The sequence below is a fragment of the Pantherophis guttatus genome, chromosome 2 (assembly GCF_059756535.1).
Source record: "Pantherophis guttatus breed Tessera chromosome 2, ASM5975653v1, whole genome shotgun sequence".
NCBI classification, from domain to species: domain Eukaryota; kingdom Metazoa; phylum Chordata; class Lepidosauria; order Squamata; family Colubridae; genus Pantherophis; species Pantherophis guttatus.
Genome location: NC_142064.1, coordinates 260,429,595 through 260,457,078, shown reverse-complemented (window position 1 = coordinate 260,457,078; position 27,484 = coordinate 260,429,595). Strand labels below are relative to the sequence as shown.

Sequence of the window (27,484 nt, the reverse complement as noted above, 5' to 3'; positions counted from 1 at the left end):
TAGCCATGGCCACCCGGTCACATGACCAGCTAGCCACGCCCACCCAGTCACATGACCAGCTAGCCACGCCCACAAAATAAGCCATGCCCACAATGTCCCTCTTTACCAATGTTAAAATCTGGTCACCTTACCCAAGGGAGGGAAGCCCCACCCCTTATTTACATATAGGGAAAAGGCGGAGCTGGCTGCCATCTGGAGTTTGTTGACATGCCTTCGGATACCATGGCCGTAATCCCCATCCCTTTCGATAGTCTGTTGGGCTAGATCAGTGGCTCTCAACTTGACATATGTGAAGTCAAATAATAAGCATTTTAACATTTCTCATTTTTAATGTATATAGACATTAAAAAGTGCTTTATGACAGTGTTTCACACTTATGACCATTGCAGCATCCTCATGATTACTTGATCAAAATTCAGTCGCTTGGCTATTGACTCAAATTTATGACGGTTGCAGGGTCCCCGAGTCATGTGATAGATTCCCCTTGCCTTCTTTTGCAACCATCCAGGCGCCTTCCCCTGGTACAGTCCATTCCTTGTGGCTGCCACTCCACTCAGCTCCCTCACATGGTTGGGTGGGGGTCAGATGGCTATTCAGCCAGTTCTCCCTCTCTCTCCTCTCTCCCCCACCCCCTCCTGCTTGCTGGTCTCTCCTGCCACTGCCTCTGCTCCTCCCGTGATTCCCCTGCCTGCCTCCCTTTCTCTCCATCTCCTTCCTCCTCCTCCTTCCTCAACCTTTCCTCACACACTTTTCCCTCCTTTCCCCCCCCCCACTCCTTTCTCTCCCTTTCCTCAACCCGTCCTCATGTGTCGCTTCCCCCCCTCACTTGGTGGGGTGGAGGCCAGGTGAGCCAGGAGGCCCCACTTCCCTTCTCTCCCTTCTCCCTCAGGTTTGCCCCCAAAGAGACCCACCTATCCCTTTCGCCCTCTCTCTCTATCCACTGCTCCTCTCCTTTTTCCTGCCAAAACCTCCTCCTTTTCATTCCCTTCTTCCCCCGTGAGAGTTAAAATGGGGCAAAGCTCACTTAACTGCTGTCTCACTTGGGAGCAGAAATTTGGGGCTCAATTGTAAGTCCAGGACTACCTGTATTAGGTATGTTCATTAGGATTCCTCATTTGCTCCTTTGCCAACAGCAGCTTCTCAATCTTCAGTTCTTTAGATGCTTTGAGGGGTTCCAGAGATCTGCTGTCAGCATTCAAAGTCACCATATCAGTTAAGTTTCACTCCCTTATTTATTTTTATCTCGCCTTTATTATTTTTACAAATAACTCAAGGTGGCAAACATATCCAACACATCTTCCTCCTCCTATACCGGTGAGGCTATAAAGCTTATATCGAGTGTAATACTTGCTGAAGCCCTGCTAGGGTTCCTTGGATTATGACAATTACGTGTTAAAAGGAAACGGGAGGAAAAAAGGGGGAAGGAAAGAAAAAAAGAAGGGGATGATTATAGAATATACTGAGTTATGGACACCTACATAATCATTGATTGCAACTAACACGAAACAAACAAGCATGATCCATAAATGGGATGAAGAGCTGTGACAGACATATAAAATCATGATTGACAGGCTTAGCTGTAAGGTATCTTTAATACTGATACACCTGAACACATGATGCTAAAGCCGATAAAGATCCTAGGACACCTCTTTTTTTTTTTTTATCCAGACAAATAGAAATGATGATCAGGTTATTCCTTTATAAGGACTGATTGACTGACCAGGGTGGCATAGAACAATAAAGGAAGCTGAAGTAGCAAAAAGCTAAGGAATCTCTGCTTTAAAGGCTTTCAGAGATCCCTGCTTGGCAAATAGGGAGATTTGTTTATGGAGGTCCCTTCTTTTAGGGGAGTGTCATGCAGGTGCCCTCCCTCAAAAAGAAATAGGGCAGAAGGGTCTCTCCAACCAAGGAAGAAACTGAAAATGTATGGAGCAGAGCTGCGGTCCTGGCATCCAAAAACCTCACTTGTCCCTCTTCGCAGTTGAGGGAGACGCAGATCCTCGTGGGCTCCTCAGTCAGGACCAGGTCAAGTTCTGATGACGGAGTCAGGGCTACGTATCCACTTTTTGATTTCCGAAACGCCCAGCGCCTGGTTTGTACATCAAGATCTGTTAAGTTCACTGGCTTGCTCCCAGACTTCCGGCGCTTGGGCTGCTTATCAACATTTGTTACATTCACTAGCTTGATGGCAACCCCTACACCCCATATTCCTGTACCTCCTACAATAACTTCCCAGAAATGTCTCCCTGTGGAGAACTCCTGACAGCCAAAGACACAAGGCGTATATGCAAATCTCATGGGGTCTGAGACAGGATTTTTTCCTTCAACTCCTTTGACACTTTTTCGATCTTCCGAGACTTCAAGGAGGCCAGGATTGGCTATGCCTGGATCCAGAGTTACATTCACTGTAAGGGGGAAGGGAAGAAGGAAGGAAAAAAACAAGAGCTTCAGCTGCAGGCCTGGTTTGTGTCTTCACCCCAAGAGTTTAACCCTCTTGTGTGAATGGAGTTCAGCTTCCAAACACCCCCCCAAGACTGGAAGACTCATTGTTCTTTTAAACAACACCCTAGCATTGCCTGGTCAAGAGTCCTCCAACTTTGGCAACTGTAAGACTTGTAGACTTTAACTAATAGAATTCCAATGGCTGATGGGGCTGCTATTGTCCAGGTCCCTCTGCTCCCTTTTCTCCAAGCACTCGGGCTCTCCCACTGTCTTAGTCCCATCCTCTGTTAACTGCCGGCCTCTTCAGCGCTCCTCTGGCCTTCTCCTTCCATTCACTTAGGTTGCCTTCACCATCTTCCAGTCCATCTGCCTCCCCTCCATCTGCCACTAAGCTGCACGCCTTCAGGATACGTTGACTACCTGTACAGCTTTTGGCTCCTCCCCTCAGCTCTTCGTCTCTTGGCTCCACTGGTCAATTCCCCTAGTCTCTAGTCTCCCAGGTGGCCGCCACTCTGCTGATTACCGTCCAGCTTCGCCATCCTGGATGGGGAATTCTGGGAACTGAAGTCCACAAGTCTCACAATGGCCAAGTCCTTCAAACACTTCATAGCGCTCCACCTCTTCCAGAAGATCAGGCAGAGCAAGAGGCTGCCATGTTTCAATTCTGAACTGGGAAAAGTCAGAAGGATTCCCCAGAGGTAACTTAGGACACATGATGGGATGTGAGGAGGCTCCATCATTTTCTCTACGAGCATCAGGGTATCACAGGAATGTACAAAAGGGGAGGATCTTATACAGGAAACCTCTGCTTTCATCAGTCTGGTGGCCCACAGAGTGGAGGCAACCCTGATGCTCCAACTTTGCTATTTGCTTTGACCCAAAGGACCTAATTTCTGCTCCCAAAGACCTGGTCTCTCACCAACTTATAGTCAGGCAGTAAAATCAAGAGGATGTTATTAGCTTGGTAGGAATTCAAGATTCCTTTCATTCCCAGGTCATATTTTCCCATTTGTCCAGGTATTTCATTCGACACCAAGATTGACTTCAGTTTGTTAGATTACCGTATTTTTCAGAGTATAAGACGCACCAGAGTATAAGACACAGCTTAGTTTTTGGGGAGGAAAATAGGGGGGGAAAAATCTGCCTACCAGGTATTCATCTGGCTATCGTCCTTAGTCTGGTCAGCTTCAGCACATTAGTTTGCTGGTTTTTTATCCCCTGCTTGGAGATAAAAAACAGCTTCTAAGGCACAGCTGAGAGGAAGCAGCAATGAGAAAAGCAGGCAAAGCTTCACTCGGCTGGTACCTGGTTAGGGCTGAAAAAAGCTTCTAAAGAACAGCTGAGAGTTGGAGCAAAGCAGGGAGACCGCTTCACTCAGGGAGTTGAGGGAGCAGGCAAAGCTGGGAAGATTGCTTGCTAGTGCTTCATTAGTGCCTCGGTGGGGCTGAAAAAAAGCTTCCAAAAAGCTACATACAGAGTATAAGTTGCACCCAAATTTTCAGCCTCTTTTAGGGGGGGAAAGGTTCGTCTTACACTCCAAAAAATATGGTATGTATAGAACGGAACGGAGCGGTGTAGCAGTAGAGAACAGAACAGAACAGAACAACCGCTTGATTTGGCCAAATGTAATCAGACACACAAGGAATTTTTCTCCACTGCATTAGTTAATATTGTACATATAAATGGCAAGTAATAGTTCATAAATCATATAATCATTAAAGTTTACTGGATCATCATAGTCTTATATAGTAATTAATCCTATATTTTTCTTTTTGATCTATTATGTTTCTCTTCACGTTACTACATCAGAGCTTAAAATAGCAAGGAAATCCAATTCCTATAACTCATATTTACCTTCCTGTACTTGAAGTCCACGTTCCAGAGTATCTGGGGAAGAAAAGGGAGGAATTCAGCATCTCATCCCTGGAATTGGAGCAACAGAAGGGCCTCCCTCAGATTTCCTGGTTTGCTTTCCTTGGCCTCAGATCAGGAAATAAGGAATAGGGAAAGCTACAAGCCAGAATGTCATTGGTGGCTATTGCAGGCTATTGCTATAATGCATTGTAAGCCGCCCTGAGTCTACGGAGAAGGACGGCATATAATTTGGACTAATAAATAATAAAAATAAATAAATAAATTCCATATACAGGTAGTCCTCAAGTTACACCTATTTTTTTAGTGACGTTATAGCAGCACTGACAAAGGAGCTTTATGATCGGTTCTTACACTTAGGACTGTTGCAGCCTCCCCAGTCCCGTGATCAAAATTTGGGCACTTGGGAACCAGCTTGTATTTACAATGGTTGCAGCATCCCGTGATTCTGGGATTGTCCTCTTCAACCTTCCTGGGGAGCTTCTGACCCGCAAAATCAATGCATTAATCCAGACTCATTTATCAACCATGATTCACTTAAGTGCCATGATTTTCTGAATAACTGTGGCAAAAAAGTTCATAAAATGGGGCACAGATCACTTAACAACTGCCTTGCTTAGCCACAGAAATTTTCAGCTCAACGGAGGTCGTAAATCAAGAACTACCTGTATGTATTCCATTATATTAAGTGGAAACTTATTCTGCTTCCCCAGTGATCAGGGCATATGGATTTGGACCAGGGGTGGGTTCCACTTACCTTCGCTACTGGTTCACAATGTGTGTGCGTGCGCAGAGTGTCTGTGATGATGTCCAGGTGGATAGGCGGAGCCTCCCACCACCACTACTACCAGTTTGCAAGATCCAGAGCGAACCGGTAGGAACCCACCACTGATTTGGGCTACGAAGACTACAGGTAGTCTTCATTTACAATCCTAACTGAGACACTGATCCTGAAATCGATCCCTCTTTGATCCATGTGACATTGACCCAGAATCTGTCTTGAATGCTCAAAATGTCATCTAGCTTAAAACTCCAGCGGCTGTTTTTTACCTCTCAATTTTTTCATGGGACTTTTCAGAAGCTCAATCATATCAGTGTAATCCCAGATTGTCCTCTTTGGCTCTAGAAGTAAATCCACCGGATTCTCATATGTTTCCTTAGCCTGGTACCTGGCAAGACAAAATAACAGAATAACGGAGTTGGAAGGGACCTTGTAGGTCATCTACTCCAGCATCCCCCCCAACCACCCAAGCAGGAGACCCCACATTGTTTCTGACAGGTGGCAGTCCGGCCTCTTCTTGAAAACTTCCAGTGATGAAGCTCCCACTACTTCTGGAGGGAAGCTGTTTCATTGGTTGATTGTCCTCAGTCAGAAAATTTCTCCTCATTTCTAAGTTGAATCTCTCCTTGATCAGTTTCCATCCATTATTCCTTGCCTGGCCTTCAGGTGCTTTGGAAAACAGATTGACCCCCTTCTCTCTCTGACAGACCCTCAAATATTGGAACACTCTCTTCAGAATGTGTGCATTGGGCTGTTCCATGCCTTGTATTTATGTGGTGCCTGGTTGTGTATGGCCTTTAGTTGTTAAGTGGGGTGTTGATGGACAGCTATAAAGTCATTGATTGTCATTTTCTTGTGTTGCCCTGTCCTCAGATCCTAAGTACCCGGTAAGATGGTGGGAAATCAGCACTCCTGTTGACTGACAAGGGCCCTGTTTCCTAGGCTTCAGTCATTTCTCTGGCTAGCTATTCAAATATGGGCACCAGGGCGACTCAGTGGATCCTGACCCAGAACTACACTCATCTACCTTCATCAAGTTAAACAAGAGATCTAGTAGAGGAAACTGAGTTCCAGTTTTGGGCTCCCTACTCTTCAAAATTCTTGTGAATCTCTTGGCCAAAACAATGGATTTGTCAGAGTTTGCAGCAATCCAACCAGCACACAAGTAAATAATTCAGCAGGATTCATTTATAGAAGAAACTTCTTTATATACAATAATATAGAGCATGATGCATGTATACAATACCCATGCAGTAGAAGCCAGGACCAGATCTCAGGATCCTCGGACCACGAAACGGAAGAAACACAACAAATCACCAATAGACAAGGTTTTGCTTTGGGATGATGGTTTACTTTCGTAGCAACGAAGGATACTGCAGTCGTACGCGATTTAAAAACGGCGCTAAGGGCGTGTAGCTCGTAGCGTTTTTATGCCTCTCCGCCCAGCTGCTGTGGGGCGTAGCCCGCGCCGCGTCCATCCGCCCCCCCGAACCAGAGAATCGTCGGCGGAATCCTCTCCGCCCAGCTGCTGTGGGGCGTAGCCCGCGCCGCGTCCATCCGCCCCCCCGAACCAGCGAATCGTCGGCGGAATCCTTTCAGCTGAGATGACGTTGCATGCGGGAAACTGCTGCCACGAGAAGCCCTATATCCGACGCATCCCGCCACCTCACCCGGCCGCCTAACCCAGCGCTCCGAGCCCCACCCCCGTGTGCCACCATGTGTGCCCGCTGGCCGTCCAACCCCGAAGCTGAAGGGCGAGGGATCGGCGGTGAGTTGTGTCGAGCGTGAGGGCGAGCTCAACATGCGGCACCCCTTCACCACGGTGTGGTCTGAAAGATACAAAGCAGATTCGTTAGCTCCTATTATCTCCGGTGGACTCGGTTTCATAGGGTATTTGCTATGAAACCGTTTCTGTAATTTTTTAGCGTGTACATCCTCCATAGGTACCCAGGATGCCTCCTCTTCAGGGTATCCCTTCCATTTAACTAGATACTTGAGCCGGCCCCTACTCAGTTTTGAGTCTAATATGTCTTCCACCTCGTATTGCTCATCCTTAACAGGCCCCGGATATGGCGGTCTATTCCTGATACGAGTTACTGGTTTTAGCAGACTCACATGGAACACGGGGTGTATCTTCCCTAATAAAGATGGGAGTTTGAGAATCACAGTAACTGGGTTTATTACCCGAAGTACAGGGAAAGGGCCTAGGTATTTCGGACCCAGCTTCCGGTTTGGTACCTTCAGTTTGATATATTTAGTGGACAAATATACTAGATCCCCAACCTTGAGGGGATCACTATGGGCCCGTTTCTTGTCTGCATGCGCTTTATACACAGTAGCGGCCTCATCTAACGCCTCTCTAACCTGTGGCCATAGTGTACGTATTTTATCCGCCCATTCCTGCGGATTCTGCTCACCTTTGGGTAGGTCTTCTAACTCGGGTATCGCTACAAACTCACGACCTGTGACAATACGAAAAGGGGTAAAACCGGTACTGCTATGTACCGCGTTGTTATAGGCAACCCCAGCCAATGGCAAGAGACTGGACCACTCGGTTTGTTGATACGAGACGTAGCATCGAAGGTAACGTTCTACCATGGCGTTGGCTCTCTCAGCTGCTCCATTAGTGCTAGGGTGGAATGCTGAACTGAGCCCTTGCGTCGAGCCAATGGCTTGTATAAAAGACCTCCAAAATCTAGCTGTGAATTGCACCCCCCTGTCTGAAATGATATGCCGAGGCACCCCATGTAACCGGTACACATGTTGAATAAACAGTTTTGCTAGCTTTCTGGCTAATGGCAGTCCGTTGCATGGGATGAAATGGGCCTGTTTTGAAAAAAGATCTATCACCGTCCATATGACTGTATGCCCATTACTGTCTGGTAGATCGACCACAAAATCCATACCTATCTCATCCCAAGGCCTAATGGGATTTGCGACTGGTTGTAGTAAACCGAGGGGCTTCCCTGGCCGTGGTTTTGATTTAGCGCAAACAGTGCAGCTTGTGACGTACGCATCCACGTCAGACCGCAGACGTGGCCACCAGAACTGGCGCCGGATCAGGTGTAATGTTTTGAGGAACCCAAAGTGACCGGCAGTTTTGGCATCATGACACCTTTTAAGGACGTCTTGCCGTAACACACTAGGGATATACATTTTATCTCCTTTCCAAGCTAGTCCATTGTTATATGTGACGAGCTGTGTGTTCTCTGCCACCCACTTATCCTGGGATGTGGCCTCCCGTACTGACTCCTCCCAACACCGTTGGTTTTCTGCGCTGGACGCCGCCCTCCCACCGTGGCCGTTACCAGGGAGGATAGCCTGAACAACGTCGTCCCGTTTACTGTGGAATTGGGGTAGTCGTGATAAAGCGTCAGCGAGGAAGTTCTTTCCTGCCGGTACATATTTCAAGACAAAGTTGAAACGTTGGAAATAGTGGGCCCACCGCACCTGTTTTGGGGATAATTTCCTGGGGGTTTGTAAAGCTATCAGGTTTTTGTGGTCCGTCCAGACCTCAAACTGGGTACGGGCCCCTTCTAGAATGTGTCGCCAACTAATGAGAGCCCAGCGGACAGCAAAAGCCTCCTTTTCCCATATAGCCCAACCCCGTTCCGTGGCACTAAATTTCTTGGATGTATATGCGCATGGTTGCAACTGCCCTTGGCTATTGGGCTGCAACAACACAGCCCCCACGGCCACATCACTTGTGTCCACCTGCACTATGAACGGAGTCTCTTGATCAGGATGCTGTAGTACTGGGGCCTGTGCAAACTGAGCTTTCAAGCTGTCGAAAGCCATCTGGCAAGCCGACGACCAATTCAGCTTCTGACCTGGCCGTGGCTTTCCCACCTGTCCCCTAGTTTGCAAAAGGTCAGTGAGTGGTAATGCTATATGGGCAAAAGAGGGAATAAATTGCCTATAGAAATTGGCAAACCCGAGGAAACTTTGCAATTGTTTCCTTGTCTCTGGGGCTTGCCATTCCAAAACGGTACTGACCTTCTTCGGATCCATTGTCAAACCGTCTGTAGAAATCCTATAGCCCAGATAATCCAACTGAGTACGATGGAATTCACATTTTGACACTTTCACATATAATTTAGTGTCCAATAAACGCCGCAATACCTGACGGACTAACTGTACATGTTCCTTCATTGTTCTCGTATAGATCAGTATGTCGTCTAGGTACACTAAGACACCACGGTAGAGGTATTCATGGAGAACCTCGTTGATTAATTGCATAAACACTGCCGGGGCGCCTTGCAGTCCGAATGGCATAACCCGGAATTTATAACTTCCTAGGGGGCAATTAAACGTGGTTTTCCACTCATCCCCCTGTCTGATTCTAACCCGGTAATACGCCTCCCTCAGGTCTAACTTAGTGAAATATCGCCCCGTCGCTAATGTGGCCAGAAGGTCTTTTATCAACGGGAGGGGATACAGTGGTTCTACACTCACAGCGTTTAGGCCCCGGAAGTCGACGCATAAGCGAAGGCCCCCATCCTTCTTCTCCCGGAATAGTACTGGAGCAGCCATATGGGCTCTACTGGGTTCAATAAAACCCCGGGCTAAGTTCTTGTCGATATATTTACGCAATTCATCTACCTCCCTGGGTGTCATCGCGTACATTCGGGGTTTCGGTAACTTCGCACCAGGTACAAGTTCTATAGCGCAATCTGTCCTACGGTGAGGTGGTAATATATCACACTCCGCCTCGTCGAATACAGCTGCTAGATCTGTATACACTGCTGGAACCCCCGGTGTCAGGGGTCTCGAGTTATGTTCGGTCCCTTCCAGCAACCGACTAGAGGGTTCAGGAGCACTTGGTTCAGGCCCTAGTTCAAGGCGGAGTTTGCGATACCCTCCTTCCCACCAGATAGTTGGTTTCCATTTGTCCAGCCATGTTAACCCCAGGATAATGGGCTCGATCATAACATCCACTACTATGAACCGAAGATACTCTTTATGCTCTCCTATCCGTAATTGTACTAGTTCCGTTACCTGCGTAGCAGGAGCCCCCCCCAACGTTGACCCGTCCACCTGTTCAAACTTAATAGGTGAGTGCAACCGATATAGCCGTAACCCTAACTGCACCGCTAATGCTCGTCTCATCAAGCAACGAGTACAGCCAGAGTCGATTAGCGCTCCCTGTTGTACAGCCAGACCCCGTCGTGTGTTCTTCATCGTAACCGGGATCAGAAAAGGACGAACGGGAGCACTCACCATTGGATCCCGGTTGCTGTCCTCCTCGTCGCTATCCCCCTCTACAACGAATGCCTCGCCAGTGCTGGAACGTTCTGCAGGCTCGATTGGTGACGTGTCGTTACCGGACGGTCGAGCCTGAGCCACGACCTTGGACCGTTCTGGCGTGGTCCTTTGGCGTTCATGGCCCTTCCCCCCAGTCGCGGGTGTTCGGCTTACGGGTTGTTGGGAGGGCGGAAGAGGGCAGTCCAGAGCACGGTGGCCTATCTGATTGCATCGGAAACAACGAAACGTCGGCCGACGAACGGAGTCTCCAAGCGCTGTAGGTGCACTTCCTCGGTTGGCCACAGGTCGCTCTGGCAGCCTCCTCACTTGGGCTGATGGTCCTGCACTGGGTCTGCCGCGGAACTCTTTCAGCCCCATATCCAGGTCTATGGCTGCTCGAAACCACTCCGACAGACGCGGTGGTAATCCTCGATATACGCATGCCTGTCTCAGGTCCCGATCCAGTCCCAAATGAAATTGATGCACAAGCATACGTTCAGGCCACGCCCGCAACCGCCCAGCGATGGAACGGAATTCTTTCACATAGTCCTTGGCAGGACGGCCTTTTTGTCTCAAGGACACAAGCTCCCCTTCGGCCTGTTGTGTCCTAGAATCATCCTCGAACCGGGCCCAAAGGCCCTCCAGAAAAAGTCCAACGTCGGTTAACTCACGGGCGTGGTCGCTGTGTAGGTCCGCCACCCAGTCAGCAGCCTCCCCTGCCATAACGGTGGTAAGGGCAACCACCATGGACCACTGGGATGGGTAGAACCGGCCATAGAGATCGAGATAACTGATAGCTTGGCTGAGAAAGATTGCCACTCGGTCCGCACTCCCATCAAACGTTGCTTGGAAAGGAGGAGGGCCCCACATAGGCTGGGCCCCCCATGGCCCCGCCGTCCAGGGTGGTATGGACCTGGGCTGACCAGCAGGTGTGCCACGGAAGCTCTGTGAGGGTGCCCGCCGCCCTGTTTCGGCCTGACGTTCCTCCTGTGCAGGCCGACCCCTGGTATCCGGGCGACCCGTTGCCCTCTCCTGACCGTCTGTAGGGGGAATGGTCTCATGTCTCTGTCCAGAGGCCCCCCCCGTCTGCCCTCAACTTTGGGCTGGCCAGACGGAAACGGGTATCTGTTGTAGTTGTAGAAGCCCCTTGCCAAGCTGCTGAAGACTCCCCCCCCATAGCCCATGGTTGCCAGGACTGTGCGTCCCGAAAGCTGGCCTCCCCAAACTTCTCCCTTAGGACATCCAGAGTCGAAGGAGCCAGATCGGTGGAATAACTCCACCCCCCCCTTCCTCATCATCAATCCACCGCCTCTCTCTCCACCTAAGGAACCTTTCATCCGTGGAGGGTGGGGTCGGCACTCCCTTACTCGGACCGGTGAGGGCTGAGCTATGCCACTATTCTCCAGAGGCCGTAGTTGTCCTCCCCTCCGGCTCGCCTGGCCCCTCACATTGACTCCCCGTCCATTCCTTCGGCCGAACGACAAGGGTGGGAGCCTCATCCAAGCCCCCTGCGCTTGCCTCCGCTTGCTCTACCCCGGAGTCCTCCCCCACGCACAGCTCAGGATCCAAACCTTCAGCCATTCGTCTGTTTGGTTCCTCCGCTGAAGTAAAAAGAAAAGCGCCGTTTTCCTCTCAGGATCCTCAGACCACGAAACGGAAGAAACACAACAAATCACCAAAAGACAAGGTTTTGCTTTGGGATGATGGTTTACTTTCGTAGCAACGAAGGATACTGCAGTCGTACGCGATTTAAAAACGGCGCTATGGGCGTGTAGCTCGTAGCATTTTTATGCCTCTCCGCCCAGCTGCTGTGGGGCGTAGCCCGCGCCGCGTCCATCCGCCCCCCCGAACCAGCGAATCGTCGGCGGAATCCTCTCCGCCCAGCTGCTGTGGGGCGTAGCCCGCGCCGCGTCCATCCGCCCCCCCAAACCAGCGAATCGTCGGCGGAATCCTTTCAGCTGAGATGACGTTGCATGCGGGAAACTGCTGCCACGAGAAGCCCTATATCCGACGCATCCTGCCACCTCACCTGGCCGCCTAACCCAGCGCCCCGAGCCCCACCCCCGTGTGCCACCATGTGCGCCCGCTGGCCGTCCAACCCCGAAGCTGAAGGGCGAGGGATCGGCGGTGAGTTGTGTCAAGTGTGAGGGCGAGCTCGACACCAGAATAACCAGAACTCAGAAACACAGAAGCTATATTGCAAGGACAAAGTAACTCTTATATATATACAGATCAGTCAATTTAAGCCCCGCCCAGGCTCCGAGCCATCTCCCATGGCTCACAATAGATCCTGTTTCTTAGTCACCAAACAGTTCCCATTGGTTGTCTTGTTGTTATGGCTATCCCAGCTCATAATTTCTTATACACTGACAGGATTGTATCTGACCAAATGACTGATGACTAATATGGGTAAGGTAGGTACTGCCACCAGTGACATGCTGCCCAGGAAGGAGGAGGGCTGGGGGAGGGAGGCCTGGGGAGGACAGCAGGCCTAGCTGGCCGCCGACAGTGCCATGCTGACCAGGATCAAGGTAAGCTGCCGCATGGGGGTGGGGGGGCAGGCCTGGCTGGCTGGCTGGCTGCATACTAGCCATTCTGGGAAGGCCTCTGGTGACATCAGGGTTGGCAGCAAAGCTCCCGATTTCACCGAATGCCTCTTTCTTACTGTGGGAAGGGGATGGGCCACCTGCAGCACTTGCTTGAAGCTGGTTTGGGAAGAGAAAAAACACAGCCAAATTAGGCGGGACACCCCCCCACCCAGATCCCTCCAGACTGGTCACCCTTCGGTAGCCTCCTCACTGAACTACACGACCCAACAGTGATCACCCACCCAAACGGAGCCCGCTCTTCCGAGCGCCCGCTCTTTCTTGCAGCGAATGAGCTGGGGGCGCGAAAAGCATTCCCCACTTCTCTACCTGCACACTGTTACTGGCTCTCCACCCCCCCCCCCCCCAAGACCAACAAGACGCTGCTACCCGGGGCCACCGGCCGCTACCTGGGTGCAGAGCCGGTAACAGAATGCAGGTAGAAAAGAAGCAGGAAAGCTTTTCAGCAGGGAGGCTACCAAAGGGAGACCCGTTTGGAGGGATCTGGGGGGGGGTGTCTTGCCTAATTCGGCTGCGTTTTGTATTTTACAGTTACTATGTTCCTTAGTGGGTCGTGCAAACTGCTATTCCGAACAATGCTATTTATACGGGGTGGGGGTGGGGGGCACTGAGGATGAGTTTGTAGCACCAAGGGGGCGGTGGACTGAAAAAGTTTGGGAACCACTGGATTAAACTAATGCAATGTAATTTAATAGAGACAAATTCAGTTACAAGTAACCTTCAGTTTATGACTATTTGTTAGCAACCAGTTACAATAGCTCTCCAAAAACTGACTTACAACCATTTTTCCACTTAACATCTGTCACGGTGTCCCTGTAATCACAATTCGGGTGCTTGGCAACCAGTGTGTATTTATGATAGTTGCATTACTTGGAAGAGCTTACATCCTACAATGATACTTTTAAAACCATCAAACATCTGTCTCTTCTTGGGAAGGACTCAATAAATGGATAAAAAGGCAAATTCAGTTGAAACCTCTGGCTGAGTGTACAACCAACATAATAATTGATCAGATCAAATATTGCTAATTATATTGTGTTGAGGTTGTCTGAGGAAAGGTCTAAAAGGCCCTGAAATACAGTATGTTGTCTTTACATTAAAATACTGCGAAATAAAGAAAGAACTTTCCAAAATAGGAAAACTGCTGGCGGAGCTGCTGATCTCTGAGACTGTAAAGAAAAGGGTGGATTTACTTACTTCTTCAAGATGCTTCCAATGTCCTAAAAAATAAAGAGACAAAGCACTGAAAGGAGCCATTTCCTAGGCAGAAAATTAAATTCTTACAGTCACAAAATACATGAGTGAAACGTCTAGACAACCAGACACTAACAGACATACAAAATACTTCCATTTTTTAAAAAAATCCATTGCTCTTTCCCCCCCCCCTTTTTTTTAGAGTGGTATTGTTTTTACTTTCTTGTCTAAGAAAAATTAGACCCCGGTTGAATCCAACACAATTACAGAAGATATATATTTATATATAAAACATGATCGCAAAAAGAAAAGACTATTTGAAAAACAAAATAGTGCATCAATAGGATTAAAAAAATCCCCTGCATTTATGCTTCCAGAATGAAGGCAGTTTGGAAAATCCAGGTGGTTATAATACTTTGGAGAAGGTGATCAGTGTTGGATTTCTCCTTGGCCTGGAGATTTAAGGGGAGGGGGAGACCCTACAAAGAACACCCACCACCACATCCCCCAATATGAGATAGGAACCCTAAGCAGGCATTCTTAAAATCGTGAAGAATATATAGACAATTGACCAGAACTTTGAATTCCTGCTTTTTCTGAATTACATTATGTATCCCTAATATTAGCCATTACAGGCAGTCCTTGACTAAACAGTTCATTTAGTGACCGTTCGAAGTTACGACGGCACTGAAAAAAATTCTTTATGATCATTTTTCACACTTAAGGCTGTTGCAGAAAAAGTGGATACAGAATACTATAAAATTTGGTATAGAGGGTATGAGTGGTTGGAGGAAAGGAAAAATGAAGAAGAAAAATAAGGGGGAGATCAAGAAATGTCCAAAAATAATGGGGAAAATGGGTAAAATACAATTTAGTGATTGAAATGAAAAAGAGAAATATATTGTAAATGAAATGATGGGGACAGATAGTAATTTGGAATGAGATGAAGTAAAATTTGTGGAAATAGTAAATAATAAGGAAGGACCACTATGAAAAAGCTGTAAAAAGAGTCTTGTATATAAGTGTTGTATGTCTTGTATTGTTTTACTGTTATAAATAAATAAACTTAAAAAAAAAAGACACTTGCAGCATCCCCATGGTCACATGTTCAAAATTCAGCCACTTGGCAACCGATTCATATTTATGACGGTTGCAGCGTCCTGGGGTCATGTGATCACCATTAGTGACCTTCTGACAAGCAAAGTCAATGAGGAAGCCGGATTCATTTAACAACCGTGTTACTAACTTAACCACTGGAGAGATTCACTTAACAAGAGCGGTAAGAAAGGTCGTAAAATGGGGCAAAATTCACTTAACAACTGTTTCACTCAGCTACAGAAATTTCGAGTCCAAGTGTGCTGATATGTCAAGGACTACCTGTAGTCTTCATACCTTCCAGTCTCCTTTCCATAGAAAATGTAAAAAAGTTTACTAAATGAAGAGTTGAAAAAAAGATTTTGAACTTGGTCGAATGAAGCCAGAATCCTACATTCAGACATGGAAAGATATATCAATCCCCACAAGAGAAAAACGGATGGAAAAAGTGATGGAGCTAGAAAAAATGAAAAAATTTACTGCTTTAATTAGATATAATCTGTTGTTTCTACTTGGAAGCTGCTTCTAAACTTTGTGCTCGATATAGAAAAAAATGAATTCTTGATGTTTGATTTTGCTTATTAAACTAATCTTTTTTATAGACATGGCTAATAATTACTAAATATGCAAAATTAAAACGTTGAGGCTGTAATTTTATTTTGTATTTTACTGTGGAGAAAAAAAGTTGACGACATTTTTTTTCTTTTTCCTTTATCCTACACATCTTTCCCATTCTTTCCCTTCTCCATTTCCCTATTTTCTTTATTTCCATTGGTACTTTTCACTATTATAATTTTGATTAAATTTATGAAAGAAAAAAAAAAGGAAAGAGTCAAAAAGAGTATTCTATGGAGGGGCTAAAGAATGCAGAGAGGAGCAATGAAGATGGTAAGAGGCCAGGAAGCCAAACCATACAATGAGTGGCTAAGGGAACTCAGTATGCTTAGCCTAAGGAAGAAAAGGCTTAGGGGAGACACAACAGCCATCTTCCAACACTTGAAGGGCTCTCATAGGGAAAAGGGGTGGAAGCTCATCTGGAGTTGCAAGCTAAAATAAGGAAGAATTTCCTGACAGTGAGAAGTATTTATCAGTGGAACAGCCTGCCTCCCTGAGTTTTGTGTCCTCCATCACTGGAGGATTCCAATAATAGTTTGGACAACCATTTTTGGGGGATGGTTATAAGGTCCCCTGTCTTGGGTAGAAGATTGGACCAGAAGACCTCCAAGGTCCCTTCCAGCCCTAGGATTCTATGATCTCAACTTCCTGACTGACCTGTAAGAGTTTGCTGGCTGGCTGCTGAAGCTTCTCTTCTATCTCCTGGATGAGATGGTCAAGAGAGCCCAGTTCCTCCATGTGCTTGGCCAAACCCTTCTCCTTTCTTGCCATAATATCCTCTTCTATCTTTTCCATTTTAGTCAACAGAAGCTTCTCCTGTCCTTCTAACCAGAGTTGTAGCGCTCTGAATTCAGCCACTACATTTTCTTTCACTTTTTCAATATGATCCTAGAACAAGAAAGACAAAAAACATACTTTTATTTTATTTTAATTGTTTTACTTAATTATTTTTACTTTTATTTTAATTGTTATAATAATTAAACAGATTCCTTGAAGAATCCAGAAATGAGGTGGGAGAATATCCAAAGGAGACAAAAAACCCATTTGATATTAAAAAGGATAGGGGAGAAAGGGTTTTTTTTTGTTTTTGTTTTTTTTAAAGGTTCTAGTTTAATGACCTCTCATGAAAATTTTCTTGGCAATCAGGGATTCCAAAAAAGGAGACAGAAAAATGTTTGAGTTCACAATGTTTTCAATTGGATAAAATATGGTTTGCATTAATTTATTAAACAAAACAAACCCATTGTATAAACCATGGCTCATGGGATAGGGGCACTTAACCCAACTGTGACCCATTCAGTCAATGGTGACATCTTAGTCCCCAGGTTAAGAACACGTTCTGTGCCCTAACACCGTCTTTAACTTTAACCAGTGAGATGGTTCCGCCCCAGGAGCCTGATGGAACCCAAAAGGTTCCTGATGGAGCTTCAGTCATTTCCTGCCTCCTTAACCCACGATTCCTCCGAGGCCCTAGTGGCAGCCTGGGAACAGGCTGCGGTAAGGGCCGTGGATCAAATCGCGCCTATGCGGCCTCTGATCCGACGCAGATCCCGTGTGGCTCTATGGTTCACTGTGGAGCTCAGGGAAATGAAGCATCGGAAAAGATGCCTGGAGGGTGGTTGGAGGTCCTCCCAATCTGAATCCGATCGAACACAGTTAATAACCTATATTAGGTCTTATCTTGTGGCGATGGAAGCGGCAAAACGACAATATTTCACCGCTCTCATTGCCTCTGCAGAAAACCGCCCAGCCGCCCTGTTTAGGGTGACCCGCTCCCTCCTTAACCTTGGTGAGAGGGAGGACCCCTTGCAGGGCCAAGCTGAGGATTTTGCACAGTTTCTGGAAGATAAAATCGCTCAGATCCGGACCGGGTTGGACTCTGACTGGGCAGAGTCCACTGAGGAGACCGGGCCTAGTCTTGGTGGGGACACCTGGGTTGAGTTTGTGCCTGTTTCGTTGGATGAAGTGGACAGGATTATGGGTCGGCTGGGGGCCTCCACATGTGCATTGGACCCGTGTCCCTCCTGGCTTGTTTCTGCAGCCAGAGAGGTGACCGGAGACTAGATCCAGGCTGTTGTTAACGCCTCGCTGAGGGAAGGATTCGTCCCCGCTGCACTCAAAGAGGCGGTGGTTCGACCCCTCCTTAAGAAGCCCAACCTGGGCCCGGACTCCCTTAACAACTATCATCCAGTCTCCAACCTCCGCTTTTTAGCGAAGGTTGTTGAGACCGTGGTGGCACAGCAATTCTCTCATTTCCTGGAAGAAACAGACTACCTGGACCCTTACCAATCTGGTTTCAGATGCGGTCACAGCATGGAAACAGCATTGGTCACCCTAGTGAATGATTTCTGGCGGGCCCGTGATGGGGGTTGTTCCTCCATCCTGGTCCTTCTTGACCTCTCAGCGGCTTTTGATACCATCGACCATGGTATCCTACTGCAGTGACTCAGGGGGTTGGCGATAGGAGGCCCTGTGTTGCAGTGGTTCTCCTCCTACCTCTCGAGCCGCTCGCAGTTTGTATCGGCGGGGGGGTCAGAGATTCTCCCAGAGGCCCCTCACTTGTGGAGTGCCTCAGGGATCAGTTCTCTCCCCCCTGCTTTTTAACATCTATATGAAGCTGCTGGGTGAGATCATTCATGGTTTTGGAGTGAGGTATCACCAATATGCGGATGATACCCAGCTTTATATCTCCACCCCGGGCCACCCTGGGGATGCCCTTTCCGTGATGTCCCGTTGTCTGGAGGCAGTGCGGGCTTGGATAGGAAGGAACAGGCTCAGACTCAACCCTTCCAAGACTGAGTGGCTGTGGATGCCGGCATCTCAGGATCTAGATGTATCATCTTTAGTGATTGGAGGGGAGATGCTTACCCCCTCCAACAGGGTTCGCAATCTGGGTGTCCTCCTGGATTCTCGGCTGTCCCTGGATGATCATCTGACGGCCGTAACCAGGGGGGCTTTCACACAAGTGCGTCTTGTGAGCCAGTTGTGCCCTTTCCTAGACCGACGTGCCCTCGCCACGGTCACTCATGCCCTTGTTACTTCTCGGTTGGACTACTGTAACGCCCTCTACATGGGGCTGCCCTTGGGATGCATCTGGAGGTTCCAGCTAGTCCAGAATGCGGCCGTGCGGGCAGTTACGGGGGCTCCTTGTTGCTCTCATGTTACACCTCTCCTGCGTGAGCTGCACTGGCTGCCGGTTGCTCTCCAGGACCGTTTCAAGGTGCTGGTGCTTACCTATAAAGCCCTACATGGCTTAGGCCCGGGGTACTTACGGGACCATCTTCTGCCTTCCTCCCACCGTCCCGTGCGCTCCCACAGAGCAGGCCTCCTCAGGGTGCCGTCAGCCAAACAATGTCGGCTAGCGGCCCCCAGGGGGAGAGCTTTCTCTGTTGGAGCGCCGACCCTCTGGAATGGTCTGCCCACCGAGCTCAGGATAGCCCCCGACCTCCTCTCCTTTCCCCGCGAACTGAAGGCGTGGCTGTTCCAACAATAATCTGATCATGGGGTTGTACAATGCTATAATTTTAAATTGTTTTTAAGGGGGGGGTTAATTTTAATTTGAATTAACACTGTGATTTGTATTGTTGATTGCTGTATGTAAGCCGCCCTGAGTCCTTCGGGAGAATGGCGGCATATAAATCACAATAATAAATAAATAAATAAATAAATAAATAAATAAATAAATAAATAAATAAATAAATAAATAAATGAACTTGAATTTCATTTAAGTCAGAATTTGTACTAAAACACAGGCTGCTTATTATCAAAGATGACAGACGGTGTTTTCCTTCCTATTAGCTCAGAAGCTCTTCACCCTTGGATCAATACTTACAAGCATCTCCTGCACTGTTTGCTCTGTGTCTCCTTTGTATGTAGCTATTTTTTCTTTCTCCTGCTTCTGAGCCTTCAGGCAATCCTCCACCTTGATCTGAAAAATACAAGTTTTGAGTTTCTTTTCCGTAAAGAATTACATCGGAGGGAAGACCCAGTTAGAAGATATATGCAATCGTCATAAATACATGGCAGTTGGCAAGCGTCCAAATTTTGATCATGTGACCACAGAATGCTGCAATGATCATAAGGGTGAAAAACATTATGTCACTTTTTTCATTGTCGTCATAACTTTGAACAGTCACTAAAAGAATGGTTTTAAGTCGAGGACTACACGTAATGGCATTAAAGTGAGCTGCCTGAGTCTCCTGTTTGCAGTCATCCAGAAGCATCACTGAGAAATGAACGTTTGGCCTGATCCAGCAGGAGTGTTTTTCGGGGTCTGCACTCAAGACTTTGGAGGAATGACGATTTCGTTCTAGAGCAAATGTGGAAAGGGAGCTGGCAAAGGGAGCCTATTTCCCCCTACAGGCAATTTCCCTTGCTAAGCAAGACAGTTAAGTGATGTTCTTGCTGCAGTTGTTTTTTTTAAAAAATAATATTTATTAAATTTTCAAACATTAAAATATACAGTACAAAAAATAGAAAAGAAAAAAAAATAAAAATCTATAACACACAACAAAAACAAACAAAAACAAACACATCAAAACCTAAGCACTAGTAACAGCTTTTCTATATCAGTATCTCTATCCTAATTAACTTCCATATACAAATTCTACTTCTATCTGTCTTAACTTACATCCTTATCTAAGTTACAATATCTTCTATTCACAATTCGGTTTCGTAACAAAATATCGCTTATATTTTAGATTTACTCTCCGGCCAGGAATACCATCTATTCCAAATTAAATAGTACTTGGTGTCTACCCTTTTCTTAATTTCCATAGATAATCTGTCCATTTCTGCGCAGTCATAATTTTTTAAAATTATAAATTTGTCTGGAGGGGATATCCGGTTGTTTCCAATTTTGTGTTATGGCAAGTCTACACGCAGTTAGTATGTGTAAAGTGATATATTGTATTTTTTTTTCCATTTTCCTTTCTTAAATACGAAGGAGGAATAGTTCTGGTTTTTTTTCTATCCTCCACCCAGTTATCTCTTCCCGCCACTTTTTTATCTTCCACCAAAATTTCTTAATCTTAGGGCAGGTCCACCTCATGTGGTAGAAGGTCCCCTGGCTATGGCCGTACCTCCAACAATCTGGGGACCTGTTTTGAGAACATCCTTGCCAATCTCGCTTGTGGCAGGTGCCATCGGTAAAACGTCTTATAAAGATTCTCCTTGTAAGCAGCTGACATTGTTAGTTTACAGTTTCTCCCCCACAATTTATCCCATTGATCCAAATGAATGTTATATCCAAAATTTCTTGCCCAGCTAATCATTGTTTCCTTCATGGTTTCTTCTTCCATTTTAAATTTTAACAGAAAATTATACATTTTTGTGGTCATTTTTTCTCCTGGTCCTAATAATATCTTATCCAATTCCAATTGTTTTCCGTGTATACCATATTGTCCCCTGTCTTTTTTATATTTTGTCTTAATTTGCAAATACGGCCCCCAGTCAATTTTTATTCCTTGTTTTTTTAAATCCTGTTCTGTTTTTTTAAAAATTTCCAAGGTCTTGCTGCAGTTGTTAAGTGAATCACTGCAGTTGTTCACTTAGTAACACAGTTGTGAAGCGATTCTGGCTTCCCAATTGACTTTGCTTGTAAGAAGGTCACTAAACGAATAGTTGTAATTCAAAGACTATGGTAAATCTGTCTTCCAAAAAATTTCAGCCACAGAGGATAAAGCAGGAGGTGAAGGTCTCAGGTTGGAATTAGGGAAGTTTGTTAAAGGAATGACAGAGGCAGAAAGTTGCAGAGGAGTGTAATAAGACCAGTAACCAATGGGGGGACACATAGACATCAACGTTGGAAACTTCTTGCTTATTATAATAATAAAACACACAGCTCTTTTGATAAGAAAGCTTATTAGCACAAATACGCAATGCATGAGGAATGTGAATAAAGTAGGCCAGGACAAGAAATCAAAAGAAACTCCTGTCGGACTTCCAGTGGCTCCACGGCGCCAAAAGACACTCCCTTGCAAGTGCCAGCCCCAGGACTCCGTTAGAGCCGCTAGAACAGCGAAAATCAGCTGTCTAGCGGCTTGAAAACTTTCCCCCTGGGAGAAGGGGGGATAGAGAGCTGATGGGTGTGGGTAGAGCTCTCCAAAAGCCCCAGGTTCTTTTTAAATCTGAGGCTTAAAGGGTGAGAGCTCCCCGGGAAGCCCGTCATTGCTCCGGACCTGGCATGCTTCTGCTTCAAGCAGAACCAGACGTCGCGACCACCCCAGCAACTCAATTTTAAAGAAAAAAATAATTTTGGACTTGAAAGCTGGCAGAGCAAATACAGGAGAAACGAAAATTGCAAGTACTAAACTTTAACTCCGAAAAATCTATCACTTCCCTCTGAATTTCTATGGGAGAAAGAGAAAGTAAGATGGCGTTTGACTCTAACGGGGCGTGGAGATATGAAAGTTAGATACAAAGTATTATGTGGTGTTGAAAGCCCCTGCTTAAAAGAAGAGGACTTTATTCTAAGAGAAGAAGGATTTAAAAATTATTTCAAAAAAAAAAAAAAAGACTTGTACCACTTAAGGATTGGAATAATTGACTTAGTTGTTGGAAAAGTATAAAAGGAAAAGTTTTATTGGGGGGGAAAAAATGGCTGGCTTTTCTGAAAGTGATGAAGGCTCACAAATGCTGACTGTGGATCTTTCTGAAGAAATTTTAGAATCATTTACCTCCACGTTAGTGGAAAGAATTGAAGGGTTTTTCAAGAAGGATTTTACTCAAATCCCAAACAAAGATATAAGTGAAGATACTGTATCGGTATTTCAGTTGCTGAATGAGGAGGCGGAAGAAAAAATCCAGTTTATTGTGCCTTTGGAAAATGAAATGGAGGTTCTTCAAATTAAGAAGGAAAGGCAGAGAGGCTTGAAGGAGTGTAACCAGGAAATATTGAGAGACATTCCTCCAAAGGCTTTGATACAGACAAATGGAAAATTGTCAGGAGGCGTTGGGATTCTTTATACAAAAAGGAAGATTTGAAGTGAAACTTCACAACTTTTTTACAAAAATGGACTCCCAATCGCAGTTAAAGAGGTGTTTTTATTGAAAGGAATTACTTTGCAAAGAGAACAGGATTGTGGCGGAGGAATAAGACTGAAGAAGAAAGAAAGAAAGAAGAAAGTTCGCAAAAAAGTCAGGAAAAAATGGAGAAGGGAAAATTACAATCCTCTTTGTTGGGGAGGATAGTAATAGTGGAAAGGAATGATTATATCTGTATTTAAAGATATGATTGGTTTTGAAAAGTTATATTATAGTGGAAATGAATGATTTATCTATATTTAGGGACATGATTTGTTTTGAAAAGTTATATTACATATTGTTATGTTTGAATATTGTGGATGAGAAAGTTATGGACAGTGTAGATCATTCAATATAAGTTTATGGGTTAGAAGAAGGATATTAATTAAACCTTTATATTTTGTTTTAAATTACATTAATACTATATTAAATAATGCTTTGTTGAAGAATAAATATAAACTAGTGGGGTTCCGTCGCTGTCAGACGGTCCCTTGGGACTGCCAGCCCCGTCGCCCGTAAAGAGCCGCCTTCACAGCTGAAAGGCGGCTTGAAAAACTCCATTTCCATAAGGAAATGTGAGATAGAGCAGGCGAGGGCAGGTAGAGTCCTCTGCGAAGTCCCCAGAGTTTTTCTTTTACTCTTGGGGACGAAGCAGGATGAGGCTCCCTATTTTCTTCGCCGCTGCTCCGGGCTTTGGGAGACCTCTGCCTTTTTCAGAGCCAGGCGACGAGACCAAGCCTTTCAACGAAAATCAACAGATTGTTTAATTAAAGAGGATGAGATTTGGACTTGGGACCCTAAATCGCAAGTATTCTTAACGATTTTATAAGCGATCTTAAGTGAAGGAAAAAAAAAGTTTAAAATGGCGACCGCTGAGGCTTGAGAGGAAGAAAGCCAAAAGCGAAAGTCCTTCCGTAACAAGCTACAAAGTAGCGGAATAAACAGTGCTGGCTAGAATCGAGAAGAAAAATTTATATTTTAAGTTTCTTTTTTCTTGGAGATTTGATATTGATCTTGTTTGGAGAGAAGCTCTCTTTCTTTAAAAAGAGTTTGTCTGTGTGGCAGGATGGCATTAAAACTAATAAAGCCTGACAAACAAGCAGCGGGGGGGGGGTTCCCCCATTTACAATTATGTGAACAAGTTTCGAGCTTACAGAGTCAGAAGAATGGCTTTAATTTAAAAGAATTTGTCCTGGAGGAAATGGCAAGACATCACGAGACTGTGAACCAGAATCTTGAAAAATTTAGGCAGGAAATTAAAGAATTGATACAACTAAAGTATGATAATTTGCAACGAAAGATTGTAACAGTGACTAATGCTTTTTCAGAAATAGTTATAAAGATGGATACAAATATCAAGTTATTAGAGTCTAAAATGGAGGAAGTTGATGATAAGATTTATAATTTGGATAATAAAATACAAAGAATTGAAAATGATTTGATAAATATTCAAGACAATAGTTTAGAAGTAAAGTCTAAAAAGGAAGCTGCTCACGAGACTTACAATGCAGAAGATATAAAGCAAGGGATTGAAAAAGAAGTTACAATGATGCAATACAGGCTCACGGAATTTGCGGTCAGAATGAGAGGGTTACAGGAAAATAATAGAGATGATTTAAGAAAAATATCTGCTCAAGTTCTGGCCGGGATTTTAAAGGTTCATCCTGAGGAGGTATTTTGTAAGATTGACAAGGCCTATAGAGTAAATTCTTGGATTGCAAAGCAAAGGCAATTGCCTGGAGATGTGGTGATTTACTTTACAGATAAAGAAATAAGAAATGATATTGTGCAAAAATCCTTTAATTCTACTCTACAACTGTATGGAAGAAAGATTTGGATATATAAAGAGTTGCCGCCCAAGATGTTAAAAGTCAGAAAGAAATTTGGATTTTTGGTGACTGAGCTAAAGAAACAAAACATCTCATTCAGGTGGGATGTCCCAGTTGGCATAATATTGAGATATCAAGGAGAAAGATATCAACTAAATACTGTTGAAAAAGCGGAAGAATTTTATTACAAGGTTCTCAAAATGGGTTCAACATCTTCATGTATAATATATGAGTGGAATAAAGAAAAGCAAAATCAACAAGAGATAGAAATTCAGGATAAGCAGAAGGAGGTGGAAATAATGGAAAAACAACAAGTTACAGAGGTCTTTGTAGATGAGCCGCTTCTGGATTCTCCTTTAGAGGTCTCAGCTGGACTATTTATAAATACAAGAGAGGCGGCTCTGGATTCTAATGTGGTGACTTATCAAGTTACAGACCAGCATGGAAATCGATCAGTTGATATACAACTTATAGAACCAGAATGGAGACTTAAGCCACAAAAGCCAAACCAAGAAGATCAAGTTATAGATCAGCATGAAAACCAAACAGTTGATATACAATTTATAGAAAGGAAATCAGGATGGAGATCTAACCCACAAAAAGTCAAGAAAAGAAGAAGCAGGTCTCACAAAAACAAAAACTTTTAAACTAAACAACAGTGTAATGCCAGTTATCTAAGAGATGATTGAATATATGAAAAGATAGCTGAGGCAAAGTATTGGTTTATATTATCTTGAGGAGGGTGACAGACCTCTGCAGTGCTGTACTTTTGGGATGTGAAAAGGGCCTTAAACTGAATGGATTGGAATTATCTTTTTTGGATTCTTTAAGTATGGTAGTCCTGTAGGAAAGTGGGTGGAGACAGGTTAGCTTATTGATTGTTTAGTTTAAGAAAAGGGATATTATGTTTAGATATGAATATATGTAAAAGATTTGAGTTAAGAGATATATCTATGGGGGTGGAGGAAATGGGCAGACTATGAGTTGAATAAATGTTAAATTAGGATTTATTATATAGTTTTATAGTGGAAGGTTGCTTTGAAATGTTATATTAATATACATAAAAGATTTGATTTAAGAGATATATGTATGGGGGGAGAAAAAGGGTAGATTATGAGTAGAAATTGCTAAACTGGGAGATATAATAATATTATTATGTTAAATTAGGAGTTATTATATAATGTTATAGTAGAATGTTATTTTGAAATGTATAGTATAAGGGGGATATAATAATATTATTAGAAAGAAAGGGTCAGCATATGGGGGATGGAGTAAGGGGATGGTAAAGTATTATATAATCTGTTATGAATTTGGGTTTTATTTTGAAAAAGCCACAGGGGGAGGGGAGGGGGAGGGGGGGTTAGAGAGGAGGGGGGGGAAAGGAGGAAAAATTTGTATTTGAAAAACTTTTTCAATAAAAAAAAATATAAACTAGTGGGGTATAAGGAAAATATAAGTGGTGCAAGGGTTGAGGGAAGGTTTGATAATATTTTATATAGTAGAAAATAAGATGAATAAGTTCAGGCAAAGTTATTAAGCAAGGAATGTTTCCAGTAAGATTTAATATAAGTTTATGGAGTAAAAAGTAAAAAAAAAAGGCTCTTACAATATACTTTATTTGAGATTGGTTAAAATATTTTGTTAATGTGTTAATATATGTAAGGGTTGGGGATCTGATGGTTAACTGTAATTGGGCTTTGATTGTGTAATGCTGGAAGAAAGAAGACTTTCTTATTATTGAATACTGGACAAGAACGAAGTTGGATTGATTACTTTCAAGCAATAATTGGTTTAAATAGTTATATTTAGATATGAACAAGGGGAGTTAAAGTGCAAGGGGGAGATAAATCTATAGATAGTTAGCTCAGGTTTCTTTTTTGCGCTTGTTAAATTCTATATCCTGTATTTGCTCTGGGAAGTCCAGGGGGGGTTGGGGCAGGAGGGGGGGAGGAGAGGGGGAAAACATGTGTAAAACTTTTTAAAAACTTTTTAATAATAATAAAAAGAAACTCCTGTCAAGGAACCTTAATCTTAATCCTATATTTTGAATGTTTACATCGTTCAGGGGTCTTGGCTCCTTTAGCTGCTGCGACCCTTTTACTGAAGTATGTCATTAAAAGTCCCTTGAGCCGCCTCTCCAGTCTGGTTCTAATTCGCATCTGCGCCAGGCTAAACCCAGTTTGTGGACAACAGAAAAAGTAAATTGGTCCAAGGATTGCCAGGAAGACCAAGGATCTGGCTCTCCCTCCGCAGCGATTCCTCCTGGCTGACTCCTACCTGGTATTCTGGGAAAGCCTCCTCCATTGGGATCACCGAGTGGCCCTCCTGCTCTTTGGATCGGTCGCAGACCACGTAGATGAGGGTCTCGTGGTCCTTACAGAAGAGCTTGAGGGGCTCCCGGTGCTTCGGGCAGAGGCTCCCTCCTTCCTCATCCCTAGGACCGCCGCATCGCCTGGCCACTTCAGCCACCCGCGCCAGCTGCCGGTTGGGGAGGAGGCTGAGGATCCCAAAGGTCTGTCTGCATTGGGGACAGGAAGCCTCCGATTCCGACGTTCCCCAACTGCGGGTCAGGCAGCCCCGGCAGAAGTTGTGGCCGCACTCCGGGATGAGCACGGGGTCCTGGAAAAAGTCCAGGCAAATGGAGCAGGTGAGTTTTTCCAGCAAAACAGGCAAGGACGCTTCGGCCGCCATCGCCGCCTCCTCCGCCGGGACAAAGAAAGAGAAAGTTAAGTTTCGTTTCTTTTCCTCCAAATCAGGTGACCGCCTTTGGGCTCTGCCCAGCC

At 45.1% G+C, this 27,484-nt stretch overlaps 1 protein-coding gene across 1 annotated transcript; it reads right to left on the bottom strand.

Moving 5' to 3' along the window:
- Nucleotides 1-1,213: 1,213 nt before the first annotated feature.
- Nucleotides 1,214-27,484, bottom strand: LOC148115682 (E3 ubiquitin-protein ligase TRIM11-like). Its single transcript, XM_087888155.1, has 7 exons — nucleotides 26,979-27,484; nucleotides 19,682-19,777; nucleotides 16,507-16,737; nucleotides 14,143-14,165; nucleotides 5,365-5,483; nucleotides 4,297-4,329; nucleotides 1,214-2,405 (listed from the first exon to the last, which is right to left on the bottom strand). The coding sequence occupies exons 1-7, from the start codon at nucleotides 27,390-27,392 to the stop codon at nucleotides 1,843-1,845; spliced, it is 1,479 nt and encodes a 492-aa protein (XP_087744281.1). The 5' UTR covers nucleotides 27,393-27,484; the 3' UTR covers nucleotides 1,214-1,842.